The following is a 23,611-nucleotide window of genomic DNA, read 5'->3' on the forward strand; positions in this document are numbered from 1 at the left end:
AAAGTTTATAGGAAGAAAATCGCATGATAGATATCCATGGGGAAAATTGCTGAACTTTATGTTGTTTCACAGTTGCAAAGATTATTCAAAAGTACATTCTTACTATTTTTTAAAAACTTTTAAAAATAGACTATGTTTTAGAAAAGTTTTAGGTTCGCAACAGCATTGAGTAGAAAGTATGGAAAGTTCCCTTACACCTCCTTTCCCATCCCTTATTAGAAGAGGGATCAAGGGTAACTCTTGCTTACCCCAAGGAAAGTTGTTGGGTGGTATAATTTTTTTATGTCATGAGCTTCAAAATTCCTGAAGTTCTTGAAGGGGAAGGAAAGAAAGTACTGTGGAAGAGAGAATACAGAGCATAAAAAGACACCCCTTTTAGGGCCTTCAGTCAGTATAAGGGATGTAAATTTAAAATTTGGAGGGGTGGTCTCTGTTAGAGAGGATTTCAGGTAACAGGTTTCAGTTAAAGAAAGAAACAGTTAAGAATTTGAGGACTTTGGGGAATTTGCTGATCCCAGGCTGTGAATTTCAGTGGGTACAATAAAGAAGGGCTTGGGAGGGAGGAGAAATATGTTAGATTAGTGGATGTATTTAGTTGTTTATGGATTAAAGTCTGGGTGATGCTAGATTACCTGGCTGGGATTTGGGGTTTCTGATGGTAACAGTTTTAACTGAATGATAAGGGAACACTGATCAACTGTTTCCTTCTGTGATGCCTCACCCTCTGTAGTGGAGTGGCAGCTAAGGATAAAGAAATACTTCCCCAGGAGACAGCTCTGTCAGAGAGCTTGCATATACAAAACAAAGGTAGGGCCGTAGCACAATGGAAGCGGGAAGGCTCATATGGAGCATGAAGCTAGGAACCTTTTCCATCTTTGAAATCTGACTCAGTACTAAAAAGAAGATTCATCTTCAGATAGACTATATTCAAGTACTACTAATGCTTTTAATAAAAATATACCTTTTTTATTGTTTAGGTCACTTTTACAAAGAGAAAGTTTGGATTAATGAAGAAAGCCTATGAACTTAGTGTGCTCTGTGACTGTGAAATAGCACTCATCATTTTCAACAGCTCTAACAAACTGTTTCAATATGCTAGTACTGATATGGACAAAGTTCTTCTCAAGTATACAGAATATAATGAACCTCATGAAAGCAGAACCAACTCGGATATTGTTGAGGTAACACATATATCTAGTAATGAGTGAATTGCAAGTAATACTGAAATATCTTGTTTAATAGCTTTAACTGTCAGAATGATTTTTACATCTAAAACATAAATCAGGTATATAGACTCTTTAGGTTCTTAGAAGAGTCTGATTGCTGTATGGTGACTCACTTGTGTTATAAACATATCCTATTCATTCAAACAAAGTAAACTGTGGTGTTTTACCATGTATACCAGCATAATCTAACATTTCATCTATGATTATTTTGTATGAGTTTTAAAATTAATATTGTAAGAGACTATCACTTTTGGACAGTATGAAGTTACAGTTTTGATATATCTTAATCATTTCATTATGTCATTGACAACTCACAACTTTAAACACTAATAAAAAAAGATATTCACTTCGTTAATAGTGTTTTAGTTGGAGAAGAGAAGAAAGTCCTCATTTTCTTCATCTGCTGCCTATTTGATAGCTCTCGTAGTTCTAGCAACCTAATTAAGTGAAAAAGAAAAGGATTTTTTTTAGAATGATCTTCTCAGAAATAGCATTTTACAATAAAACCTTCAAACAGTATGCTTCCCCCTTTATATCTTCTCTGTTTCAATATCTTCTGTAAGATTACTTTGCCATGTGTATTTCTAATTACATTTTAAATTAGCTTCATAGTTACTTTTGGTTCTTTTGTTTTATTTAGAGGTTTTATTTTCTTTCTATTCAATGGAGGAATTTTTCGTTACTTGAAAGATGCATATTTTGGCTAATTTTTAATAGAAAAGTATTTAAATTAGGCATTTCATTGGTGAAATTACTGAAACCATGTGAAGATTATGTAAAACAACTATAAAAAAAAGGGAATCCTAATCTAGATTATATTTCTAATATTTGAAATTAAAGATAGTTTAGATATTTCATTATATAGAAATCTAATTTATTTGCCTTCACAGATTGTTATTCTGAAAATGCATTTTAAATTTTACCTGTACTTCTTTGCCTTAACTGTCCCTCACACACAAAAACTATTGTTTATATTTTATAAAGAACTTTTTATTACTTTTTAGCCATTGTTTTCAAATGAGAAGTAAAGGTATAGCATAATTACAGCTAGGACTCATCTCTGTTGCTTGGCTTATCCCAGTTTTATTTACGAGGCTCACCGCTGTTAACCTCCCCTGAATTGTATATGAAATTTTTAATTTTACTTTTGTTGATAACTTCGATTAAACTACATAGTTATATCTTTAGCCAAACCCCTTGACACAGTTATATTTGTCATTTATAAATTATTTTTATGTTATATGTTATCATTTATTTATAACACTATGTAGTAGACCTTTCCCCTGTTACATGTCATGAGTACATTTTTATTGTAATTTATATATTAGGGGATCATTCAGGTAAGCTTTGTTAAGAGACTTTATAACTGAATTTCTTTGAAATGGAGAATATCCCTATTGTGTTTAAAATAGCTTCTTATCTTAGAAACCTGTATGTTTCATCAAAAGCACTGCCTCAACTCAGACCAATGGAGTTGACTGATAATGTCAGCAAGTAGGTATTCCAGCTAGTTTCATTATAGACGTAACCAGCTCCTTAACCCTAACTACTCTGCTCTTTCATTGCAGCAGTTGTTATTCTTGGTCCCTGAAAGTTGAGGGTACTTCACACTGCCTAAACCTTACTTCCCTAAAGAATATGGAGAATGTAGTCTGATTTAATCCTCACAGAATTTTCAGACTACCTCAGTCTTCATCTCTGTTGTGATCAACAAAGTGTAAGAGAGCAAATCCCAAACACATTATTTTAAGCAGTCTTCTATATTACAGTCTGTTTCAATATAAAGGACAACTTTTGCAGCTCAATTATCAATTGGGATTTTGATGTTTTCTTTTTAATTGCATTTCCTCAAAATAAGTTAAAACAAATCACATTAATAGTTCTTTATGAAATTCTAAATTACATAAATATAGTAGATAGACACATTGGATTATCAGGGATTAATTTATTGTGGTAGGATAAATTACAAGGCTTAATTCATACTTCTTGTATGTTAAAGTCTTACTGAGTCAGCTTTTATTATGAGAGTGGTTGTTAAACTTGTAAGATAGACCTTTTTTCACCTATGAAGATGATACAACCTATATCCTCACTAGTAGTGCAATTCACATATGAATTCTTTTGGCCAGTGGTGGTAATGGCTTATGTTGATGCATCTATACAGATTGCCATGGTCCATATTAAGTTAACAGGATAACAGTAATGAAGATACTTACGTGGAGCTTCCTATGGGCCAAAAATATCCTTAAATGAGATACCTGTAAAGCACTTTGTAAAAATTAAGTGCTTTACAGGCATCTCATTTAAGGATATTTTTGGAATGCCATTTTTTTTTTTTTTCCTTTTTCACTGTTTCTTTTCAGGCAGTTGTATTAATGGGAAACAGACTTTTTGATGCCCGTTTACTCATTTGACAAATATTTGAGGGTCTTCTGTGTGCTTTGCAAGTTGATCTTATTTAGAGATTCCTAATTCAGGCCAGAAGAATATTATTCCCATTTTTGGTAAACCACTGAGATATACTTTTACCAACTGAAGATTTTATATATATTTATAAAAACTTGGAACAAGTTGGTGGTAAGATCCTGGACTACTTAGCCATACTTAGCCATCTCATGTGGTTGAGAACATGAGAAGATGGAGGCATAAACAGTTATAACTGATCTATTTTAGAGTGTTTTCTAAAGTTCATGACCAATATACTTCAGAGTTTGTGTTATTATGTGACACATTAGAAGGCTTAATTCGTACTTCTTGTACATTAAAGTCTAACTGAGTCAACTTTTGTTAGGAGAGACACAGACTCTGAAAACAACTTCCTTAAGGCCTATAACGTGACTCCGCCTATTTCCATTTGGGTATATGTTAGTCTTTAAAATCAGCAGGATTTTACTTTCACTATATTACTGAAATATACTTTGACAAAGCCTTGAGTATATTAACATGGCATCTTCAGTAGATGTATTCCTCTTCTATTGTATTCAATATACAAACCCTTTGAGGATGTACTGTGAAGAAGAATAGATGCACTGTACTGTTAACCACATCTGTGTAGTCTGTAGTACAAGGATTCACACGTATTAGGTCTGTGGAGTTAGATACAGTATGTTTTGTGAGAGTACTATAAAATTAATATAGTATATTAAAACTAGTTGGTATTTGAATATTGTTGATTATAAACAGGTAGACATGGTGCTCTTTTCTGTGTTTCAGTTTTATTTATAAACTTAAATCCATCTATCTTTGTTCTGTCTCATTTCATATTAACTGTTTTTAAACTAGTTTTTTAAATATAAAATTTTAATTTTTAAACTTTGGTTAGAGTTGATAAAATTTTATAAATTATTTCTATACAGCTTTTTTTAAATTTATACTTACATATTTTAAATTGCATTTAGGTATTTTAAATTAAGGTCTATAATATCTTGAGGATGTTATATCCCCTCATTAAAAAAGCTTAATATATGATAATGCAAACTTAGACATTAGTAAATTAAGCAATTGCCATTAGGGTAAGATTCATAAGAGACTTCATAACTCAATTTATTTGAAATGAAGAATGACATTTCTGTGTTTAAAATACATCTTATTTTAAAATGTTTTCACACTGCTTTTCAGTACTGTATTCCTTACAAAAAATGAGTTTTATAACTTTATTTCCCATATTTTGTTAGGTAATATTCCACACAGTATGTTATCAAAGGCCTATATCTTATCTTTTCAAGTTATTAAGCATTGATACAAAAATAGGTGTCAGACTTTTGTTTGGTCCTGTAAAACGTAGTAATTAATTCATATGTATGAAGGAAATGTTATAACTCTTCAGTTTTCTTTTTAGTAAAATTAAGATTAAAAATTACGAACTGTATTATATAATTTTACAGGAATATTAGGTATGTCCTAGAGTACAGGAAGCTACGGATGGAAATTACCAACACAAGCAGTTGCCGTTGTTCATACACATGTATATGTGTGTAATTTGAATTTATACTAAATTAAAGCCAGAGGCTTTGGGTTTCTGCAAAGGTAACAGGTGAGGATTTTAGCAGATGCTACCTAAAAAACACCTGAGATTACTTTTGTGTCCATGTTTTTTCCTGTCATTTGGCAGAACTATTGAAAACACTAAATATTCCTGCTCATTATATTTTTAAAATAGCCATGACTTGATAACATTCTAAAATCATTTGTGTGGCAATTCAGATTATTGTGCTGTCATTTAAGTATGTATGTGAAAGGGTCATGGCCATTTATCTCTCTTGTTAATATCTTGTGAACTATTCCCAAAGAGAGGAGCTTTTCACCATATGACTACTACAGTACTTTAAAAAAAAAAATTCTTCTTGCATTATCTTATTTAATCTTCATATCCAAGGTAAGCTTTTTCAGAAGGAAAAATTGGGATGCATTTTAAAATGAATTGTCCAGAGTCATGTAGCAATTTAGTGGCAGAACCAGGATTAGAACGCAGGTCTGTGACACTATTTCCCTTTGCTCCCTAGTTTACTGCATCCAGTGGAGCTCTGGAACATTTCGCCATAAATAGATAAGATTTTATACATATACCAATAATGTATAATATATAGCAATAAAATTTTCCTCAATAGTGAATGGAAAGTTAGTGAGGATAATAGCAATAAGAGTAGATATTTATTAATCACTTATGGTTTAGTAAAGACTTTATTTGAATTTTCTTATTGAATCCTTATTGTTGCCCTTATTTCACAGTTGAGGCAATGGAGGCACAGTGATAAATTAAGTCAGATATTGATAATTTGGATTCTGAAGAAAGAGAAAATCTGTTTGAGTCTTAAAAATCCCTGCCTATTTTCAAATTACAAAAGAATTTGGAAGTCATATCTAAAAGAAGGGAAGATAGGGAATCAATATAAGATGCATCTATCAATTAGAAAATAAAAGCGGATGTTAGTGATAATGATCATGCTTGAGAGTACATTATTTAAATTCAGTGGTCCTCAAAATGTGTAGTACCCTGACCAGCAGCATCAGCATCCCCAGAGATTTCCTAGAAATGCAAGTTCTTGGTCCCACCTTAGCTCTACTGAATCTGCAACTTTTGAGATAAAGCCTAAGCAGTCATGAATTAATTTGAATTAACTTGCCTTAAGTGCAGTTATAGACTAAATGTTTCAAGTTGACAGTTTCTTGGGAGTGATTGTCTGGCTTTTTAAACATTTTTATCCTCAAGAATATCCCCTGAAATAATTTCAAACAGTAAGCAAGCACAAACTCATTTTTTAAACCCTCTGAAAAGTAATTCGAACTAGTGTGCAGTATTGGTGTGAATTGCACCTAAGGAACGCATTTCTAGTGGGTTATGTTTCAGTTCAGTTCTACATGGTTATAAGAGCTTGTGCGAGGGTAGTTTCTTTGAGGGGTGCTTCTTTAAGGTGTGGTGGGAATGAGTTGGAGGTGATAATTGGCTTCTTAGATGAACAAAAAAGAAAGTTAAATGACTTACCTCCTAAGATCATCTAGTGCTGACCCTACAAAAGTAGAAGCATGATTATGCTTGGATTTTCTGACAGTATTACGTATAATATTCTCAGAGGCTTTTTGAGCCAATCATTTTTTCTCCCCATGTTATAGATGAGGAATGTAACAGACAGGGAGTATTTAAGAGGCTTGCCTAATGTTTTACAGGGCTGCAGTGGAACAACAGGGAAAGGGAAGAAAATAATGAGACATCTGAAGATAAGACAAAGCTTTCCTCCACCTCCAGTCCCCTACCCTGCTCTTTTATTCCTAACAGAGCCTGAAGCAGCAGGATGATGATTCACAGGGTGAGGCACACAATCCTCATGGCCCTCCTCCTCTTCCCACATGTCACTGCACCATCACCTCACACAGCAGTTACCATAGCTCTTGTAATTTCAGTTTTACTACTTTTATATTGTTATGCATTTGAATATTATATATCGTACAATTATTGGTTTTTATTTGTGTGCTTTTTATAAGGCACTGTGCATCTCTAAGTGTGGTTTTTCTTGTCTTGAGGCCATATTTTTCTCCATTAGAGGTTGATGTCATTGATAAACAAATGAGAGTTCATGGAGGGAGGAAAAGAAGATAGATATCACTTGTATATGTAACTCACATTTCTGTAATACATTTTTTGTGATTATTGATGGATACCTCTGTGTTCTTTTTATGTCATATGTGTCAGGGATTGAATATTTTATTAATAGTACTTACCATCAGATAAAGTGTTATTTTTTCTCTAGAAGATATTTGATGCTTTGGTCAAATTTTACCAATGAGAAGAGGAGATAAAGAGGATTGAGAAAGTGATTAGAGAAAACTTTCTCTAGAGGTGTTATTATCACCAGAGTCCTTTAAAGCAGCAGTCCTCAACCTTGTTGGCATCAGGGATGGAGACTGGGAGTGAGAAGGATGGGAGCAGGGAGTTGGTTTTGAGATGAAACTGTTCCACCTCAGCTCATCAGGCATTAGATTCTCATAAGGAATGCATGGGTAAATCCCTTCCATGTGTAGTTCACAGTAAGGTTCATGCTTCTATCAGAATCTAATGCCACTGCTGATCTGATAGGAGGCAGAACTCAGATAGTAATGCTCACTTGCCCACCACTTACTTCCTGCTGTGCAGCCCGGTTCCTAACAGGGTCTGTGCCCCCAGGGGTTGGAGACCCCAGCTTTAAAGGATATGGTAGGTGGAAAAGAAAGATGCTCTAGGTTAGAAGGCAGCTTATGTGAAAATTAGGAAATGAGACACTGCAGCTAGTTTATGAAGTAGAAATCAGCCAAGTGTCACTGTAATATAGTGTGAAGAGTGGACTAGCTAAAGACCTGAGAAGTAAACCAGATCCTCATGAGCTATATAAGGCCCTTCACTCTATCCTGCAGGTTTGGATAGCCATTGGAAGAGCTTAATAAAATAGCTGCTTAGGTTTCTTCTTGCATTTCCCATGCAGTAAGTTATGTTAGAACTGCATGGTAATTTTTTGAAGGGAGATGAAGGAAAAGGAAAAGAGGTAAAAATATTGAATGTAATAGTCCTACATTTTTAATTTGTTGTATTGATGTTTATCATACTCTGTACCAGGCATTGTGTTAGACACTGGGAATATAGCGGTAACTGGTCCTATTGGTGCCTTTTTCTTAATAAGGCGATATGCTAGATATTTTATTATCTTACGGCGGAAGTTCTTTTGTTAGATACACTTCAATATCAATTTAAGACCCTTAGAATGCCAAGATTTTTATGTTTGTCATCAAATATTAATCATTAAGCATATAAATATTGTAAGATATTATACTGCTAGTTGAGCCAGAAACTCATTTAGGGCAGAAGATACTAGGTGCGTCCTGCGTTTCTCAGTGTTCTGTATCTGCCTCTAAAGTAACTTGTATATAGTCTAAATGATATTTCAGTTCTCTTACATATAGGTGGCTAATGCAGACATACAGTTTTGTGAAACCTGGCACTTCAAACACAATTTAAAATTAAGGAGACAGCTGTATAGTTTTCATATTTATTTTGAAGTTATTTTTATGGCTCTGTTTTCAGACTCCAGGGATCTAGATTCTACAGAAAGATATTTTCTTGCATAGAGTAGTCATAACTCAACTTTTTAATTTACAGTTATGCAGTCAGTGTTGTACTGGTAAAAAAATTTCCAAATGATGGTATGAATTATATTTTAGAAAAGGAGATATATCTTGTAATTTTCTAGGTTTTTGTTGGTTGATTTTCAAATTTGTAACGTGTTTTGCTGATTATGTATGCTAAGGGTATTTTATAAAAAATATTATTATATGTTTAGGTAATTGATACGAGATTATGTTTTTTTCCTCAAAGAGTGTTTCTTGTAGTTTCTCATTTTAATTCATTTGCAGTAAAACGTGAGAAGGTAAGCCTTCCATATTGTTTTTAAAATATTAGTGATTTTTAGAACTTGGTAAATAGGCAGCTACATGCTTAAGCCTTCTAGAATAAACCAAAGCTTTATTATACATGTTGGAATTTATCTCTTGTAATTGAGTGGAGAATATTTTTCTGTGATGCTTTGTTTTTATAGAAGTTTTCTTTTCAAATAACTGGTTTATTTTGTGGTAATTTCTGGGCTTAAGTGTTGTTTCCAGAATCTATCTCACAAACCTTAAAAATGTTTATGCTGTAAGAAAAGAACTTAGAAAGTAGCAACTAGTGTTTGTAGAGGAATTCAAAACATTAGCTTGCTTTTTTTTGTGCCATCCATGTTCATATAGGATTATCCCACAATAGTATATAATTAAAACATTTTTATTGTGGTTTCCACATTTGTATAGTTGAATTAAGTTTTTAAAAATGGTTTTGTTACTTTGGTCTGTTAAAAACCTATAAATTATGTTCTGTAGGACAGTATAAACTAACGTTTTAGATATTTTGTGAAAGTTATTTGATATTAGACTCTCAAATCCTATTTAATATGTCACTTATTAGTTATTTAAAGTAAATATCTGTATTTAGTATTCTAACTAGCATATATTTACTATATTTTCATTTACTTATTGAATGCTTAGTGTTCTGGGTTAGTAAGCTCAGTGTTTAATAGAGCAGAGAGAACAGTATTAAATTTTTAAATCTTACTTAGTTTTGACTATCAGTTAAAGTAACGTATGTGAAAGCATTTTGAAAACCATATCATATTAGTTAGGTTGCTTCCACATGCAGGCAACGGAAGATCTCACTGAAATTGGTCTTAAAAATAGGGGTATTGGTTATGTCATGTAACAAAAATCTCAGCAGTGTGGTAGAAATTAGGCTCTGTTCAAGTGGGCTCCGGGTGTCTGCCTTTGCCCACGTATCAGCTTTGTCTTCACGCTGGTTTTTTCATGGTTGATAAAATGGCAGTGGCAGCTCTAGGCCTTCTATGTACACATAGCATCATCTAAAGCAGCACTATCTAATAGAATTTGTGGTAATAGAAATGTTACATATTTGTCCAATATAGTAGGACTGGGTGTAGCTATTGAGTGTGTATTGCAACTGAAAATCTTGAGTTTTTAATCTTTTTAATTTTAATTTAACCACATGTGGCTATTGGTTACTATATTGTTCAGCCTCAGTGTAAAGTATCAGATCAGTTGTGTCCCAGAATCCGCAGTAAATGGTCTAATATTAACTCTAATTGTACTGTTTAAATCAGTTACCTCTCTGTCTCCCACTCTGAAAACACTAAACATGGTGGTAGAGAAAGGATAGAATGTCCTGATTGGCTTGTTCTGGCCAGATGTTATATCCCTGGAATTCAGACAGCGTGGTTATTTGCGTAGGGATAGTCACGTAGTTCATAAACTAAAGTAATTCAGACAGTGTGGTATTTGCATAGGGATAGGCATGTAGTTCAATAGAACAGAATAGAGAGCTCAGAAAGGTACCCATAGATACATGGTTAATTTATTTGTGACAAAAGAGCCAAGCTAAATCAACGAGAAAAGGACAGTCTTTTCAATAAATGGTGCTGGAAAACCTGGATATCCATATTTTTTTTCTCTAAGGATATAGCATTTACCTTACATCATTAACAAAATGTTTGTGGAATAGAGGGTTTGTGTAGGGGAATAATTGAAGGTAAAGAAGAGACAGATTTAATGTATTTGATAGATGGTCTTGAATACCCAGCTGTGTTATTTACTCCTTGTCCAGTAGGCATTGAACAGCCTTTGGAGGGATGTTTAAAAGTTTTAAGTAGTCAAATCATTATTACAGGAATTAATCTGGCAGCAGATAAGCAGCATTTTAAATGAAGTGTGTAGCTTTTTAAAATAAACTAAATTATCTCATCTACTATGATAGGTTTTTAGTAATACTGAAAATTCTAGAAAAAGGAATGCAATTCCATTTGGTTTGAATGGAGAGGGGAGATTAAAGTGAAGGGTTAGGCTGTGTTCTAAGAAATATATTGACACATCATGCTTTTTAAAAATTGATTTATAGAATATTTGAGTGTATAATTTGTTTTTTTAATATATATATATATATTTTACCTAATAATGCTGTGAAAAGGGGTTTTTTATGTTATAAAACAGTTAGAAAACTCTGATTTGTTTCTCTGCTTCATTTAACTGATGAGGAAGCTGCATCCAAAGAGAGCAAGAAGGACTGTAGATCCTTTGAGGCAAAGACTTTGCTAAGGAACACTAGTATTTTTCACAGTGCTCCGTAAGGATGCAGCACACAGCTTAATAATGACCTATAAAATGGAACTAAAGGAAGTGTTATGTACTTCAGCATTCACTCATTTATGATACTCTTAATTAAGACTTCATCAAGTTTTACAAGATCTAGTAGGGACAAAAATATAAAATATGTTTAAGTGAAAGGAACACTCAATCATAGGAGGTGACTCTTTTTACTCTGTAATACTGGAAATGACGACTTTATTTCCTTATCTCCCCATCCTCCACACCTGCTAATATATATTACTTCCAACCTTTAGAGAAGTAAACATATGTAAAAAGGTAAGTATAGAGGCCTCTCCTTTATTGCAGTGTATACATTCTTGGAAAATCTTGTAAATAGCAAACCGTATGCAGCTTTGTATTCTGCACATGAACACAAATGATAATTGGAGAGCTATCTTGAAATGTTCATTGAGGCATATGAGTGTAGCTAGTGGCCACTATGGTGGGTCCTGTAAATACACGAAATTACTTGAATAGAATTGCTGGCAACACTTTAGTTAAGATGGGACTAGTGCATCTTAGGACAATATATGCTTTCCAATGTGATAACTATTCATGATCATAGTATACATTCCCAGAGCTTTCATTAACTTAATTTATCACATTAATACTATAGTAGTACTATCACATTACCTTGTATCTTTATAAGTCATTGCTCCAGACATCCTTGACTATTATGTGAAATTGAATGCATATTTTAATTACTTATTGAAACATGGTAGACATACCTGAAATTTTTTTTCTCTTCTTTTAAATGATACATAATTTGCATACCATAAAATTCACCAGAGTAAATTACGCACTTCAGTGGTTCTTAGTACTCACAAGTTGGTACAACTATGAACACTAATTCCATAACATTTTCATCAACCCAAAAAGAAACCCAGTACCTATTAGCAGTCTCTTACCAACTCTTTCTTCCCCTGCATCCCGGCAGCCACTAATGTACTTTCTGTGTCTATGGATTTACCTATTCTGGGAATTTGATATAGATGGAGTCAATACAGTATGTGGTCTTTTGTCCAGCTTTTTCACTTAGCATAATGTTGTTTTCAAGTTTCATCTGTATGGTAGCTATATCAGTACTTCATTCTATGACTAAATAGTTTTCCATTTAATACTATGAAGTTTGTGTACAAGTTTTTGTATGGGCATAAGTTTTCATTTCTCTTGGGTATCTAGTTAGTAGTAGAATTTCCTGGGTTTTGTGGTAAGTTCTGTTTAACTTTTTGAGGAATTACCAAACCCTGTCCTATATCTCACTTTTAAAAAAAATAGCAAAAACATCAACAAAAACCAGTAACACAATAACTCTGTGGATATTATTAGAAAATGTTGTTTTGTTTTGTAAATTTGGGTATTATTGGGCTAGGTTATCTGGATCAGCTCTTCTGCTGAAGACATCTAAAAATACTAGATAAACTGTAAAAACAAAACAAAAAAAACAAAACTTTTTTGCATTATCAAAGAGCTCTCAAGGAATATGCCAGGCCAAAATTTAAGAGAAGATAAGATCATAAAGGTAAAGAAATATTTAAAACTCTGGCCACCCTGAATCATTTGCCTGTCTGGATAAAAATTTGTAGAACTGAGATTCAGGTTCTGATAGATTCAGAATCAAAGGGAAAATGATCACTTCTAGGTTTATGTGCCTAATAGATATCCCCACATGCCTTTAAGCTGGGCCTTAGGAAAAGAGGAAAATGCACTGCCTTCTCCTACTCCGAAAGGATTGCAAGGAGAGTTATTTAGTATTGAGCAGGTAGGGGAAAGAAGAGAACAAGAAAAGAAAAAAAAAAAGAGAACATATCCGAGAGGTTGTAAACCAAGTTACCAGCATTGTGTGGAATCGTAGTCCCAAGTATAATACAAGACATTTAAGAAAACTAGGGCCCTGGTAGCTGGGGGAAGCAAATTTATATCCTTTTTGAAGAAAGGCACCTTATTCTGTGCATTAGTAATCTCTTTTAACCTTTCAAAACTATTGGACATCATACAAAGATGACCAAGCATATAAGAAAAAAAGGCACAGCAGGATACAGTAGAAAATAATTCCTATATATTTCAGATGACATTATTAATGTAGATTATGGTACAGTTTCACTTTCTGTGTTTTAAGAAATAAGCTTGAAAATATCTGTAGGAAACAGGAAGTTATAAAGGAATTGACATATCAGACTTGAATGAAATACTTCAAGATGTGAAAAATATAATAAAACTAATGCAGTAGACATGGTAGAAGTAGATTTTCCATAGCTGTAGAGAGAATTTGTGAACCGAAGATAGAAGAAATTATCTAGAATTCAATGCAAATATTAAAAGGTGGGAAACATCAGGAAAGGTTTAAAGAAAAGGAGAATCATGTTTAGAAGTTCTAGCCTGTGTTTAATTGGCATACTAGAAGAAGGAAACAGAATTGGATAGAGGCAATATTTGATGAGATGACAGAATTTTCTAGGATTGATGAAAGCCCGCCATCCTTAGATTTAAGAAATTCAGCAAATCCCATGCAGAGTAAAAAACAACAAAAAATCTCTATATAGAAGAAAACAAAGATAAGAAAAACGTAGAGACTATCCTCAAAAGGATGCTATTTCCAAATAACAAATGAAATCTGGAGTCAATGAAATGATAGCTTAAGTGTGCTATAAAGGAACATAGTAGAATCCAACTTAAAGTTGTATACCCAGAGAAAATTTCAAGAGGGAAGGCTTAACACCTGTATGTCAGTGTTACAATCAAACCACCTACTGCTTTGGAAGAAAGGGCCACGACCAAATCAGGCTGCCATGGTAAGAAAGCAGTCTTCATGGAGTGATCAGATGACCTCTACAAGCCTCATGTGGACAATGATCTGTCTAGTTTCTCAGTAAATATCAGCACCTAGTAGGGTACTCTGGATAAATTTTGTTGAATGAAAGAAAAAGGCAAATTAACATATTTATTTAGTAAACAAAAAGGGATAGTGAAGAACCAAGCTCCAGGACTGTTGAAGATAGACTTTCTTTTCTTTGCAGTGCACTGAGAATCAGCTGTATCTCAGCATTCGTTTATGTGTGGAGATCTAGAACAGAGTTACATTCTTTCTGGTGACAAGCTGAGACTACCTGGCTGCTCAGTATTCAGCTCCTGGGAGACAAGGGCCTCAAAAGCGTTGGGGGTGGGGGTGGGGCAGGTAGGGAATCTTATCACCATTTGTTGGGATTTTTGCCATCAAACTTAGTAGTGTCTTAGAACTGAATAAGATCTTAGAATTCAGAGAAGCCATAGCCTGAACACCATATACTTGTCACTGAGGAAGATAGGGATAATAAGATCATAGAGGAACTGCAGAGGAATATGAAGACAGTGCCTACAACCACCACATACACAGTAAATGTTATCTCTTCTCAGTGGTTGAAGTTGTTCCTGATTACAGCTCTCTTATCTGTCCTCCCTTTGATTTGCTGACTGATGGGTGCAGTCCATTTAACAGCTCAGTATAGTATATTGGAAAGAGCAATAGACTTAGATTCTAGTCCCGGTTGTGTTACTTAACAGCTAGCTGTATGTTGAGGTGAGGTGGGGGATGAGTACTTGGATCTCTGGATCTCTTTTACCTTTTAGTGTTCTCCTCTATGAGGGTGGAAGATGAACTAGAGGATCACAAAAGTACCATTTAGTGTTCTGTTCAGTGGCTATTTTGACATACTTTTTTGAGCGTATATAATCTCAGAATCCTATGCCTCAAAACTTTGATTCATTGGACAGATTTTCAGAAAAATATAATTTAACAAATGTAATAATAAAAAAATAGAAAAATTGAATATTCTTGTCAAGTTTTCCACAAAACTGCAAGTCCCAATAGCTTCATAAGCAAATATTAGTAGATTTTTAAGAAGGAAATAATTCCAGTATTTCACAAACTCCTCCGAAGAATAGTAGAACAAAGAGCTTTACTTTCCTTACTATCTAAAGCTAACCTAACCTTGATAGCAAAACCAACTAGAAGAATTGCAAAGAGAATAATTAGAAGTCAGTTTCACTGAACATAAATGTGAAAGTCTTCAGCCAAATATTAATCTACTTCTTTGTGTTCACATATTTTTTGTGGGAGACATTGTTATTTTCAGAATGACCGATTTTCTCTACTGTTTGGGCACAAAACTAGGCTCTGCATTAGCCTCCGCTGTGGTTAGGAGTGGCCTTCTGACTGACCTCTGGCCAAGGAGATGGGAGTAAAAATGATGCAAGCTGCTTCCAGGTGTGATCAGTAAGATACTTCCTACATAATCCTCATATTCTTTCTTCCCTGTTTGGCATCCTGTGTGCTAAGAATCCAGATGGGAACCCTGGGATCCTATATGTGGAACCATAAGATAAATGTCTTTGGGGGCTCCGAATTTCACACAGGGCTCACTGAGAATAAGACATCCTTCTTGGGCTTTGTATGAATAAGAAATAAACTTTCATTGTGTTAAGCCACTGAGATTTATGGATTTATTAAAGCATCTAGCATTACTTATACTAATACAGAGATTAAATCCAGCAATATGTAGAAGAGGTAATATATCATGACTAAGTTGGATTTATCCTAGGAATGTAGAGTTATACCATATTCATGGATCAGAAATCTCATATATATCTGTGCCACATAGATAATCTTTATGGAGTTGACGAAATATCAATCAGAATACCAAGAAATTCTTTTTGAAAGAATTTCAACAACTGATTCTAAAGCTCACAGAGAAAATAGGAGAAGACACTGAAGAACAAGGTGAGAGGGTTTGCACTACAATATATTAAGATTAATTTTAAAGATATAATAATTAACATACATTGGCAGTGGCACAAATACCAAATGCCAAACATACTAATGGAATAACAGCTCAGAAACAGAACCATGCATATATTGATACTTAATATATGTTAGAGGTGGCGGAACAAACTCCTTAAGCAGTGGTGTAGGGACAATTGATTATCCATATGGAAAACTCAGGAAATTGAACTTACCTCAGATTTTATACAAAATTACCTCTTGGATGCTTATAGACCTAAATGTAAATGGCAAAATTATAAAGCTATTTACAGGATAATATCTTCATGGTTATGAGGTAGGTAAGATTTCTTATGTAAGACATAAAAATCTCTATCATACAGTTAACTGGAAAGGAAAAAAATTGATAAATTTGACTTTAAGACCTCTTCATCCAAAGATAAGTTTTCTTTAATGCCACATAATGGGAAAATATTTTTACAACTATAAACTTAGCCGAGGACTTACATTGACTACTTATAAAAGAATTACTATAAAACGATGATCAGAAGGCAATCAAAAACTTGGAAAAGTAACTTGAATAGGTGGTTCACAAAAGAAAACATCTGCATGGCCAACAGATACGAAATGTGCTTAATTTCATTAGTTCGGAATGCAAATTAAATACCACAGGTAGGAATGCACATTGTTACAATGATTTTAAAAGACAGTTTGGCATCATCTAATATAACTGAAGATCTACATATTTTGCAAACTAATACTTCTGTTCCTAAGAATTCATACCCAAGAGAAATGTGTGCAGATATGCAGTAGACTGTCTACTAAATGTCCACAGCAGCATTTTTATAGACTCAAAAGATTGAAGCTTCTCCAATGTCTGTCTGCTGTAGAATGGATAAAAGGTTTTTTTTTTTCCAAGCCGCATAATAGAATATTTAGTGAAAATGAACAGGCTGTAACTGTGTAACTCTGTGGAGGGATCTCATAAACAGTGTTAATGAAAGAGGCAAGACTGAATAGTATACTGTGTGTGGTTCTATTCATATATCATTCACAAATAGGAATAGCTAAATTATATTTTTAAGGATATGTATATATGTGGTAAACCTCTAAAGAAAATCTAGATAATTGTCATCACAGAGTTAGGATGTTATTACTTATACAGGTGAGTGGAGAGGGTGATATGATGAAGGGAGATAGGGAGTGTTCTGACTTCGATCTAGTTTTTTGACCTGATTGAAATGACTGAGGTTTACTTTATAATTATTTGTTGAATTTTATGTAAGCTTGTACGTACCATTCATATTTCACAATTTTTAAGAATTGTTTTTATGTGTTGTCAGAGAAGCTAAAAAGAGTAAGTATATGTTTCAAAATTGGAAATATTTATAATAAGGGAAGAGAACTTTTCTCATTTTTAAAATATTTTAATAGTCTAGTTTCAATTTCTTGAAACTTAAGACATGATTTCTTTTCTTTTTTTTTTGAGACAAAGTCTTGCTCTGTCACCCAGGCTGGAATGCAGTGGTGTGATCTTGGCTCACTGCAACCTCTGCCTCCCGGGGTTCAAGCGATTCTCCTGCCTCAGCCTCTTGAGTAGCTGGGATTACGGGTGTCTGCTACGGTCAGGCTGGTTTCAAACTCCTGACCTCAAGTGATATAACTGTCTTGGCCTCCCAAAGTGCTAGGATTATACGCATGAGCCACCTCGCCTGGCCCAAGACATGATTTCTTTTTTTTTTACAAGTACTTGCTCATACTTGTGCTAGATTTACTGACTACTCAGCCAGCATTTATGGAGCATTTACTGCCCAGCTGCTTCACAGCAATGAGATTTAAGGTGGGTGGTCAAATCGTGGGTTTATTTAATTAATTTAAATTAATTCTCTTGTATTTAAAAACCATGCATTTATACCTTTTGAGTACTTTTAATTCTATAGTTTTCTTTGTAAGTGCTATGATTCTATTAGTTTGGAATGGAATTTAGCAATCATAACGTTGAGCATATGTTAATTTTTTTTTCAGTTCTTGGAAGACAAGAGTTAAAAGTGCAGGCATGGGCTTTAGCAAATACTCCAGGAGTATAGGCTCTTCATTCCAAAATTTAGTAGCATATGTCAAGATTCCAGAAAATTGCCAATCCCTTGGGATGTCTATGAGTTATTATTTAAGAGCCCATATGCTTTAAATATTTATTTAAACATATTTAGAAAGATAATCCTGATTTATTTACTCTGTAAACAGATGTCAAAGATTATAGTAATATACATATGTGCACGTACATATATATACACACATTATCTACATGGTGTGTGTGTACATAAACATAAAAACACAGAAGTGGACTGTACTAACCCTTGCCTACCAAGAAACTGAAAAAACTTTTAACATATGCTCAACTTTATAATTGTCAGATTCCATTCTAAACAGAATCACATGTATTTATTTAAAATTTTAGACACACTTATGTTCTATGAAAGTTTACATATATGTGTGTGTGTGTGTGTATATAAAACATTTTATATTTTATATATAAAATAGTTTAACCATTCTATATATAACATTTCCATGGAAAAATGTGTCTAAAATTTTAACTATGTAATTTATTGCTGAGTGTTTAACATGAAAGATCATAAGCTAAAAGAAACCCCCTTCAAATGAATTGCCCTGCCTAATTAGTAATTCATTTTGAAACAAATTTTTGTAAGTTTATTATGTAAAAGAAAACCTCACTTAGAAAAAAGTCTAAAGAGTATTTTTTTTTCTCAAGTGTCTCTTTTCTTTCTCTTTTCGACTCTTAATCCTTTCCATCTCTAATTTCACCAAGAGATTTAGTATATAAACCAGAAAATGAGAGGCAGATGCACAGAATCAGCCAAGTGGTAGCATATACCCAGAATTCTGTAAATGTTTCCTTGAATTTGAAAGGTAAGGTTGCTAGTACTATATGAGAATGATAGGACATGTGACTTTAAAGATCTTTGCTGGAGTAGGTACCATTATTTCAGTCAGTTATCTTTGTCCAACAATAATAATTAATCATCACAACAGTAATTAATCTTCACTTCGAGGTTTGAGACCCTTTCTGGATTCTAGGTTGTGGAGGTACTAGCCAGACTTGTTTTGAGAAATAATGTGATTTGGATAAAGAGACTAATAATGTGTTACCTGAAGGATCACTGACAGTTTTCTTCCTCACGCTTCTTTGATTATAAGGGATAGGAACTCATTTAAAGTAGTTCCAACTAATGAAGGAATTTATTCAAAGGATGCAGACAGATAGCATTCAAAGGAAGGAGGCAGGAGCACCTGGCTTTCTGAAGGCCTGACACCAGGAACTCCATATTAAGGGCTCCATGGTCTCATCTCTGCCATGGAGGCTGGTTTGCAAGATAACCCCTTGCAGGCGCAACTGATGATCTTCATATAAAAATGACTTGATTTAAAACAGGTGAAAATTCAAAGTGGTATTGAGGGGAACTGAATTGGTAACAGTTTATGGGACAGATAGAATGGAAAGAGAGAAAAGTGGGAAAAAAAGATATGTAAGAGCCTAGACATAAGATAGTATAGGGTTGAGTGAGTATGGGAACAGTAGAAATGGAAATAATCTCAAAATTTGATATTCCATGTGAATGGAGAGAGAGAACAAAGGGAATAAAGTTGACCAGGTTGGCAAGTCCAAAGATGAGCTCTGTTTAATAAAAGGTAACGATTTAATAAAAGGTAACAAATTCTGTCTCTGTTAAGTTGAAATAGAAATATTAGTAAAATATCCAAATGAAAGTATACAGCAGGCAGTTAGGATTATAAGTCTTCCAAATTGCAGATTAGATTTGGATGAAGGCATAAAGATTACTATCATAAAATTATAAAATGAACATACTGGATATTTTGATTCATTAATGAATGAGGGAACAATAAGATCATAAACAGAGGAGAATGTAACGCAATTTATGTTAAAGAATGCAGAATTAAATTTATAAATAGAAACAAAACTGGTCAGTATCCACAGGGTGACAGTCAACGGTATTCCACAGGAAACAGTTTCTGCAAACAATAATTATTTGCAGCAACTACAAGTTTTCTATAATAAGTTAACTAGATTAACTAAGTTAACCTCTGCAATGCTGTAAAATAGCTTCATCAAAGAAACAAGTGGATATAACTAACCTAAATGGAGGTGGTTCTGGTCGGGGCACTCACAAAATTTCAGGCTTTCACTGTTTTTCCTTAAATTGGTATGGAAATTTAAAACTCAGGAGCCTTCCTACTATTGGAATGTTTGATCAGCAGTAGATAGAAGGCTTTTAAAGTTCTTATTTAGGTAAAACTGTTTAATTAATGCCAGACAACAAGCAAAACCTTCTGTTTTAAGTTAATTTGGGCATTTCCAACACAGAAAGAGTGTGGATATGATGTAGGGATTCCTTTTTCCTGGAAATGTTTTTAGGCAGTATGCTCTCCTCTTTTCCTGCACCAGCTTGTATTTTATTTTAGATCTTAGCAGCTTCTGATGGAGAAGAACCTAGCTTCAGGAGATTGTGGGGTTTACTGTTTTAGACAATTAACATTCTTAATGCTATGATACAAATAACATTTTATAAATTGTCACAAGAATGTCTTGAAGATGAGTATTGAAAGGCCACAGGCCCTCTCGTCATATTTCCTTGTTGATATTATAACAAATTAATACACATCATTAATCAAATATTAAAAAAAAAATTAAAGAACAGCATACTACTTCTTCCTTTTAAAAACCAGTACTTGCTCTGATAATAAGGTCTATCAAGGATTACTAGGAATCTCTTTTCCTGAGTTTAGATCTAAAATCAATGAATTGGGTAGTTTCACACTCGTAAGTGATAACAGTTTTTTATAAAGGTAATTATGAGTCTCAGATATAAAGTGGACATGAGTCAAAGATTTTAAGTCATTAATTAGGGAGTCTGAAAAAAAATGTTGCCTTGGTAAATTCAAAGATCAGACAAATATATAAGCCCATCAAGGCCAAATGAATTTGCTTCATAAATACAAAACCTGGCTCTTCCACAGTTCGAGGAAGAAGTCAGTTGAAATTCCACCATATAGAATTTATTTGCACATCTACAAACACAAATAAGTTGCATTATTCTGTTTTCTACAAGTTAACTTCTGTTTCTACAGAGTTGAAAAATAGCTCAAAAACCAAGGCACAAACCCCATAGAATCAAATTGATAACTTAGAAGAATGTGTTCTAACAATACATAGTTTTTAAAGATATTAGTTTTTTGGGATTCATTTAAAAGTATTTTACTATTCTTAAATAATTAGTATAGAAAGGAAAATGTTAGCTAAGTTTATTAAATTCTGCATTTTGTACCATAAATGACAGTATGCAGAAAGTACCGGAATTGGCCCCTCACATTATGTTAAAATCATAATGGAATTTAACTTTGTTGTGACATAAATAGAAAAGTGGACATAAATAGAAAAATGAGTGTTTCTAACAAGTGCTTAATGGACCCTTCAGAAATAAAATTACTTTCTTCTATAGAAGTAAACTGATGAAAAATACAGGTGCATTAGTTTTAGGATTTTATTTCAGTAATCTTGCCAATTAAGACCTTTAAATTAGTTGGAACATGCACAGAACAAGGTGTATCAAATCAGCTTAAACTGATTAATAATTGTTCTTTAAATTTGTCTGTTTAGCCGTCTGTAATGTATGTTTTAGAATACATTTCTTTAAGAAAAGCAACTGGGATAAGTCAACTTAAATGGGTACACACCACAGAAACTTGAAATTGTTTTGGCACGATTGAGCTTTCTCCTTAAGTTTATCGGAATGATACTGAAAAACTGTCAGTTACATTATTTACAAGAAATAAAGTATCTTCGAAGTTCTGTTTACCTTAGAATGGATTATGATAATGACTAGTAATAGCTATAGAGAGTACACAGTGTTCACCCTCCTGATGCATTTTTCTACTTCTTCTTTGTGAGGAATAAGCAGATCTCTCATACTGGTGATCTTTCCGCACTGTGTTTTCCTCTCTGAGCAAGTGTTTTTATTGCCCCTAACTTGTGCATGAGAAAACTGAGACTGGCCTGGTTCTTATGTACCTCGCCTGGGCTTCTTAAAAGATTACAGCATTCCACTTGTTAATAATACCAGTGGCACAGGAGAAACTTCTACTCTTGTGCTATTTGGTAATGTGAAGACAGAAAAAGTCTTTTTATGGTAGTTGGCTTCTCAAAACAACTCTTCATGTTTTAGTGATAAGGAGACACAAGTTGCCTATCAAACAGAGGTACATTAGCTTATTATCTACAAAGCTGATAGAGCCTCTTAAATTCCCTCATGGTGACAGAAACCCCATCTGAAGTGAAGGCTTGCAGAGCTGGAGATAGCAGAGCGCTTTCCTTCGTCAAAAGTACAAGCAGGGTTAACCCTACTCTTAGGGTAAAAATTTAATGTAATTATTGAACAATGGCTGTCTTCTTTCTCTGTCAATTAAAACATGGTCAAAGAAATAAGTACTTGATGATTGTTGTTTGTGAACATTTCAGTGATACGCATTACAGCTTACTAAGAAGAGCAAGACTATGAATTAACTAGTCTTAAAATAGATGAAAATAGGGGGGAATGTCAGAAATTTAGGACTAGAATAAATCAACAACTTTATGATAAGATCTGTGTGTAGGCATCTATTCTATTTGTTCTGTTTCTGGGGCTTTGTAGGTTTTAAGAGTTCAGTGTGTTCCAGTGTTCTGAGTATCTACATGTTCACTGCTCATAGCTACTTGGAAAGATTTGGCAAGTAAATGTGTTACCATGGTTGGGGGAGGATAAATGCCTTTAACCTTTAGTGCTCCCAGCTACAGGACCTTTTATGGCCAAGCACACATCAAAGTCCATGAGATTACTTAGACCCATAGAGCCTAGTGCCATGGAGAAAATGTTGTAGAAATAAATGTCATGTTTGCTATATGCACATGCCAAGTAATTTAAGAAGCTAACATATCTACACTAATGATTGTTTATGATTCTTCATGCAAAATTTTTAAAAATCAAAGAGAGTAAAGTGAAATTTTTAAATAATTTGACTTTGGAGAAACTAAGAAAAAAATTACTGAATCTTAATGTACTGTGTTTACATTCTACTTCCTTCAAGAAGAAGGGAGTAAAATAAACATCCATAATTATTGCTAATTATGTTTTAAAGGATACTAAGAACTGCTATGAAATAATTTTCTTTAGATCTAATTTAAATAATCATTTATTGATGAACTTATCTAGGACTAGTTCAGTGATGAAGCTTTGACTTCGAAATTTTAACTTCCTAATTCTTTTCTGGAGTTGGCCAGAAAATCAAGAAGTCTCAGCCATTTCAGTAACTCTACTTTAAAATAAGACTAACCAGGCTTTTAAGAAGA

General features: G+C 33.6%; 1 protein-coding gene across 11 annotated transcripts in view; it reads left to right on the plus strand.

Annotated features, from left to right (window-relative positions):
• The window catches only part of MEF2A (myocyte enhancer factor 2A), a 138,287-nt gene that overhangs the window by 69,434 nt on the left and 45,242 nt on the right, over positions 1-23,611 (plus strand). For all 11 annotated transcript variants that reach the window (XM_032252845.1, XM_032252849.1, XM_032252839.1 and 8 more), the window contains exon 3: positions 978-1,181. In XM_032252845.1, coding sequence (XP_032108736.1) covers positions 978-1,181 — 204 coding nt within the window. The remainder of the gene's footprint in view (positions 1-977; positions 1,182-23,611) is intronic.

This window comes from Sapajus apella, unplaced genomic scaffold (assembly GCF_009761245.1).
Source record: "Sapajus apella isolate SASKATOON/1434 unplaced genomic scaffold, GSC_monkey_1.0 scaffold80, whole genome shotgun sequence".
NCBI lineage: Eukaryota > Metazoa > Chordata > Mammalia > Primates > Cebidae > Sapajus > Sapajus apella.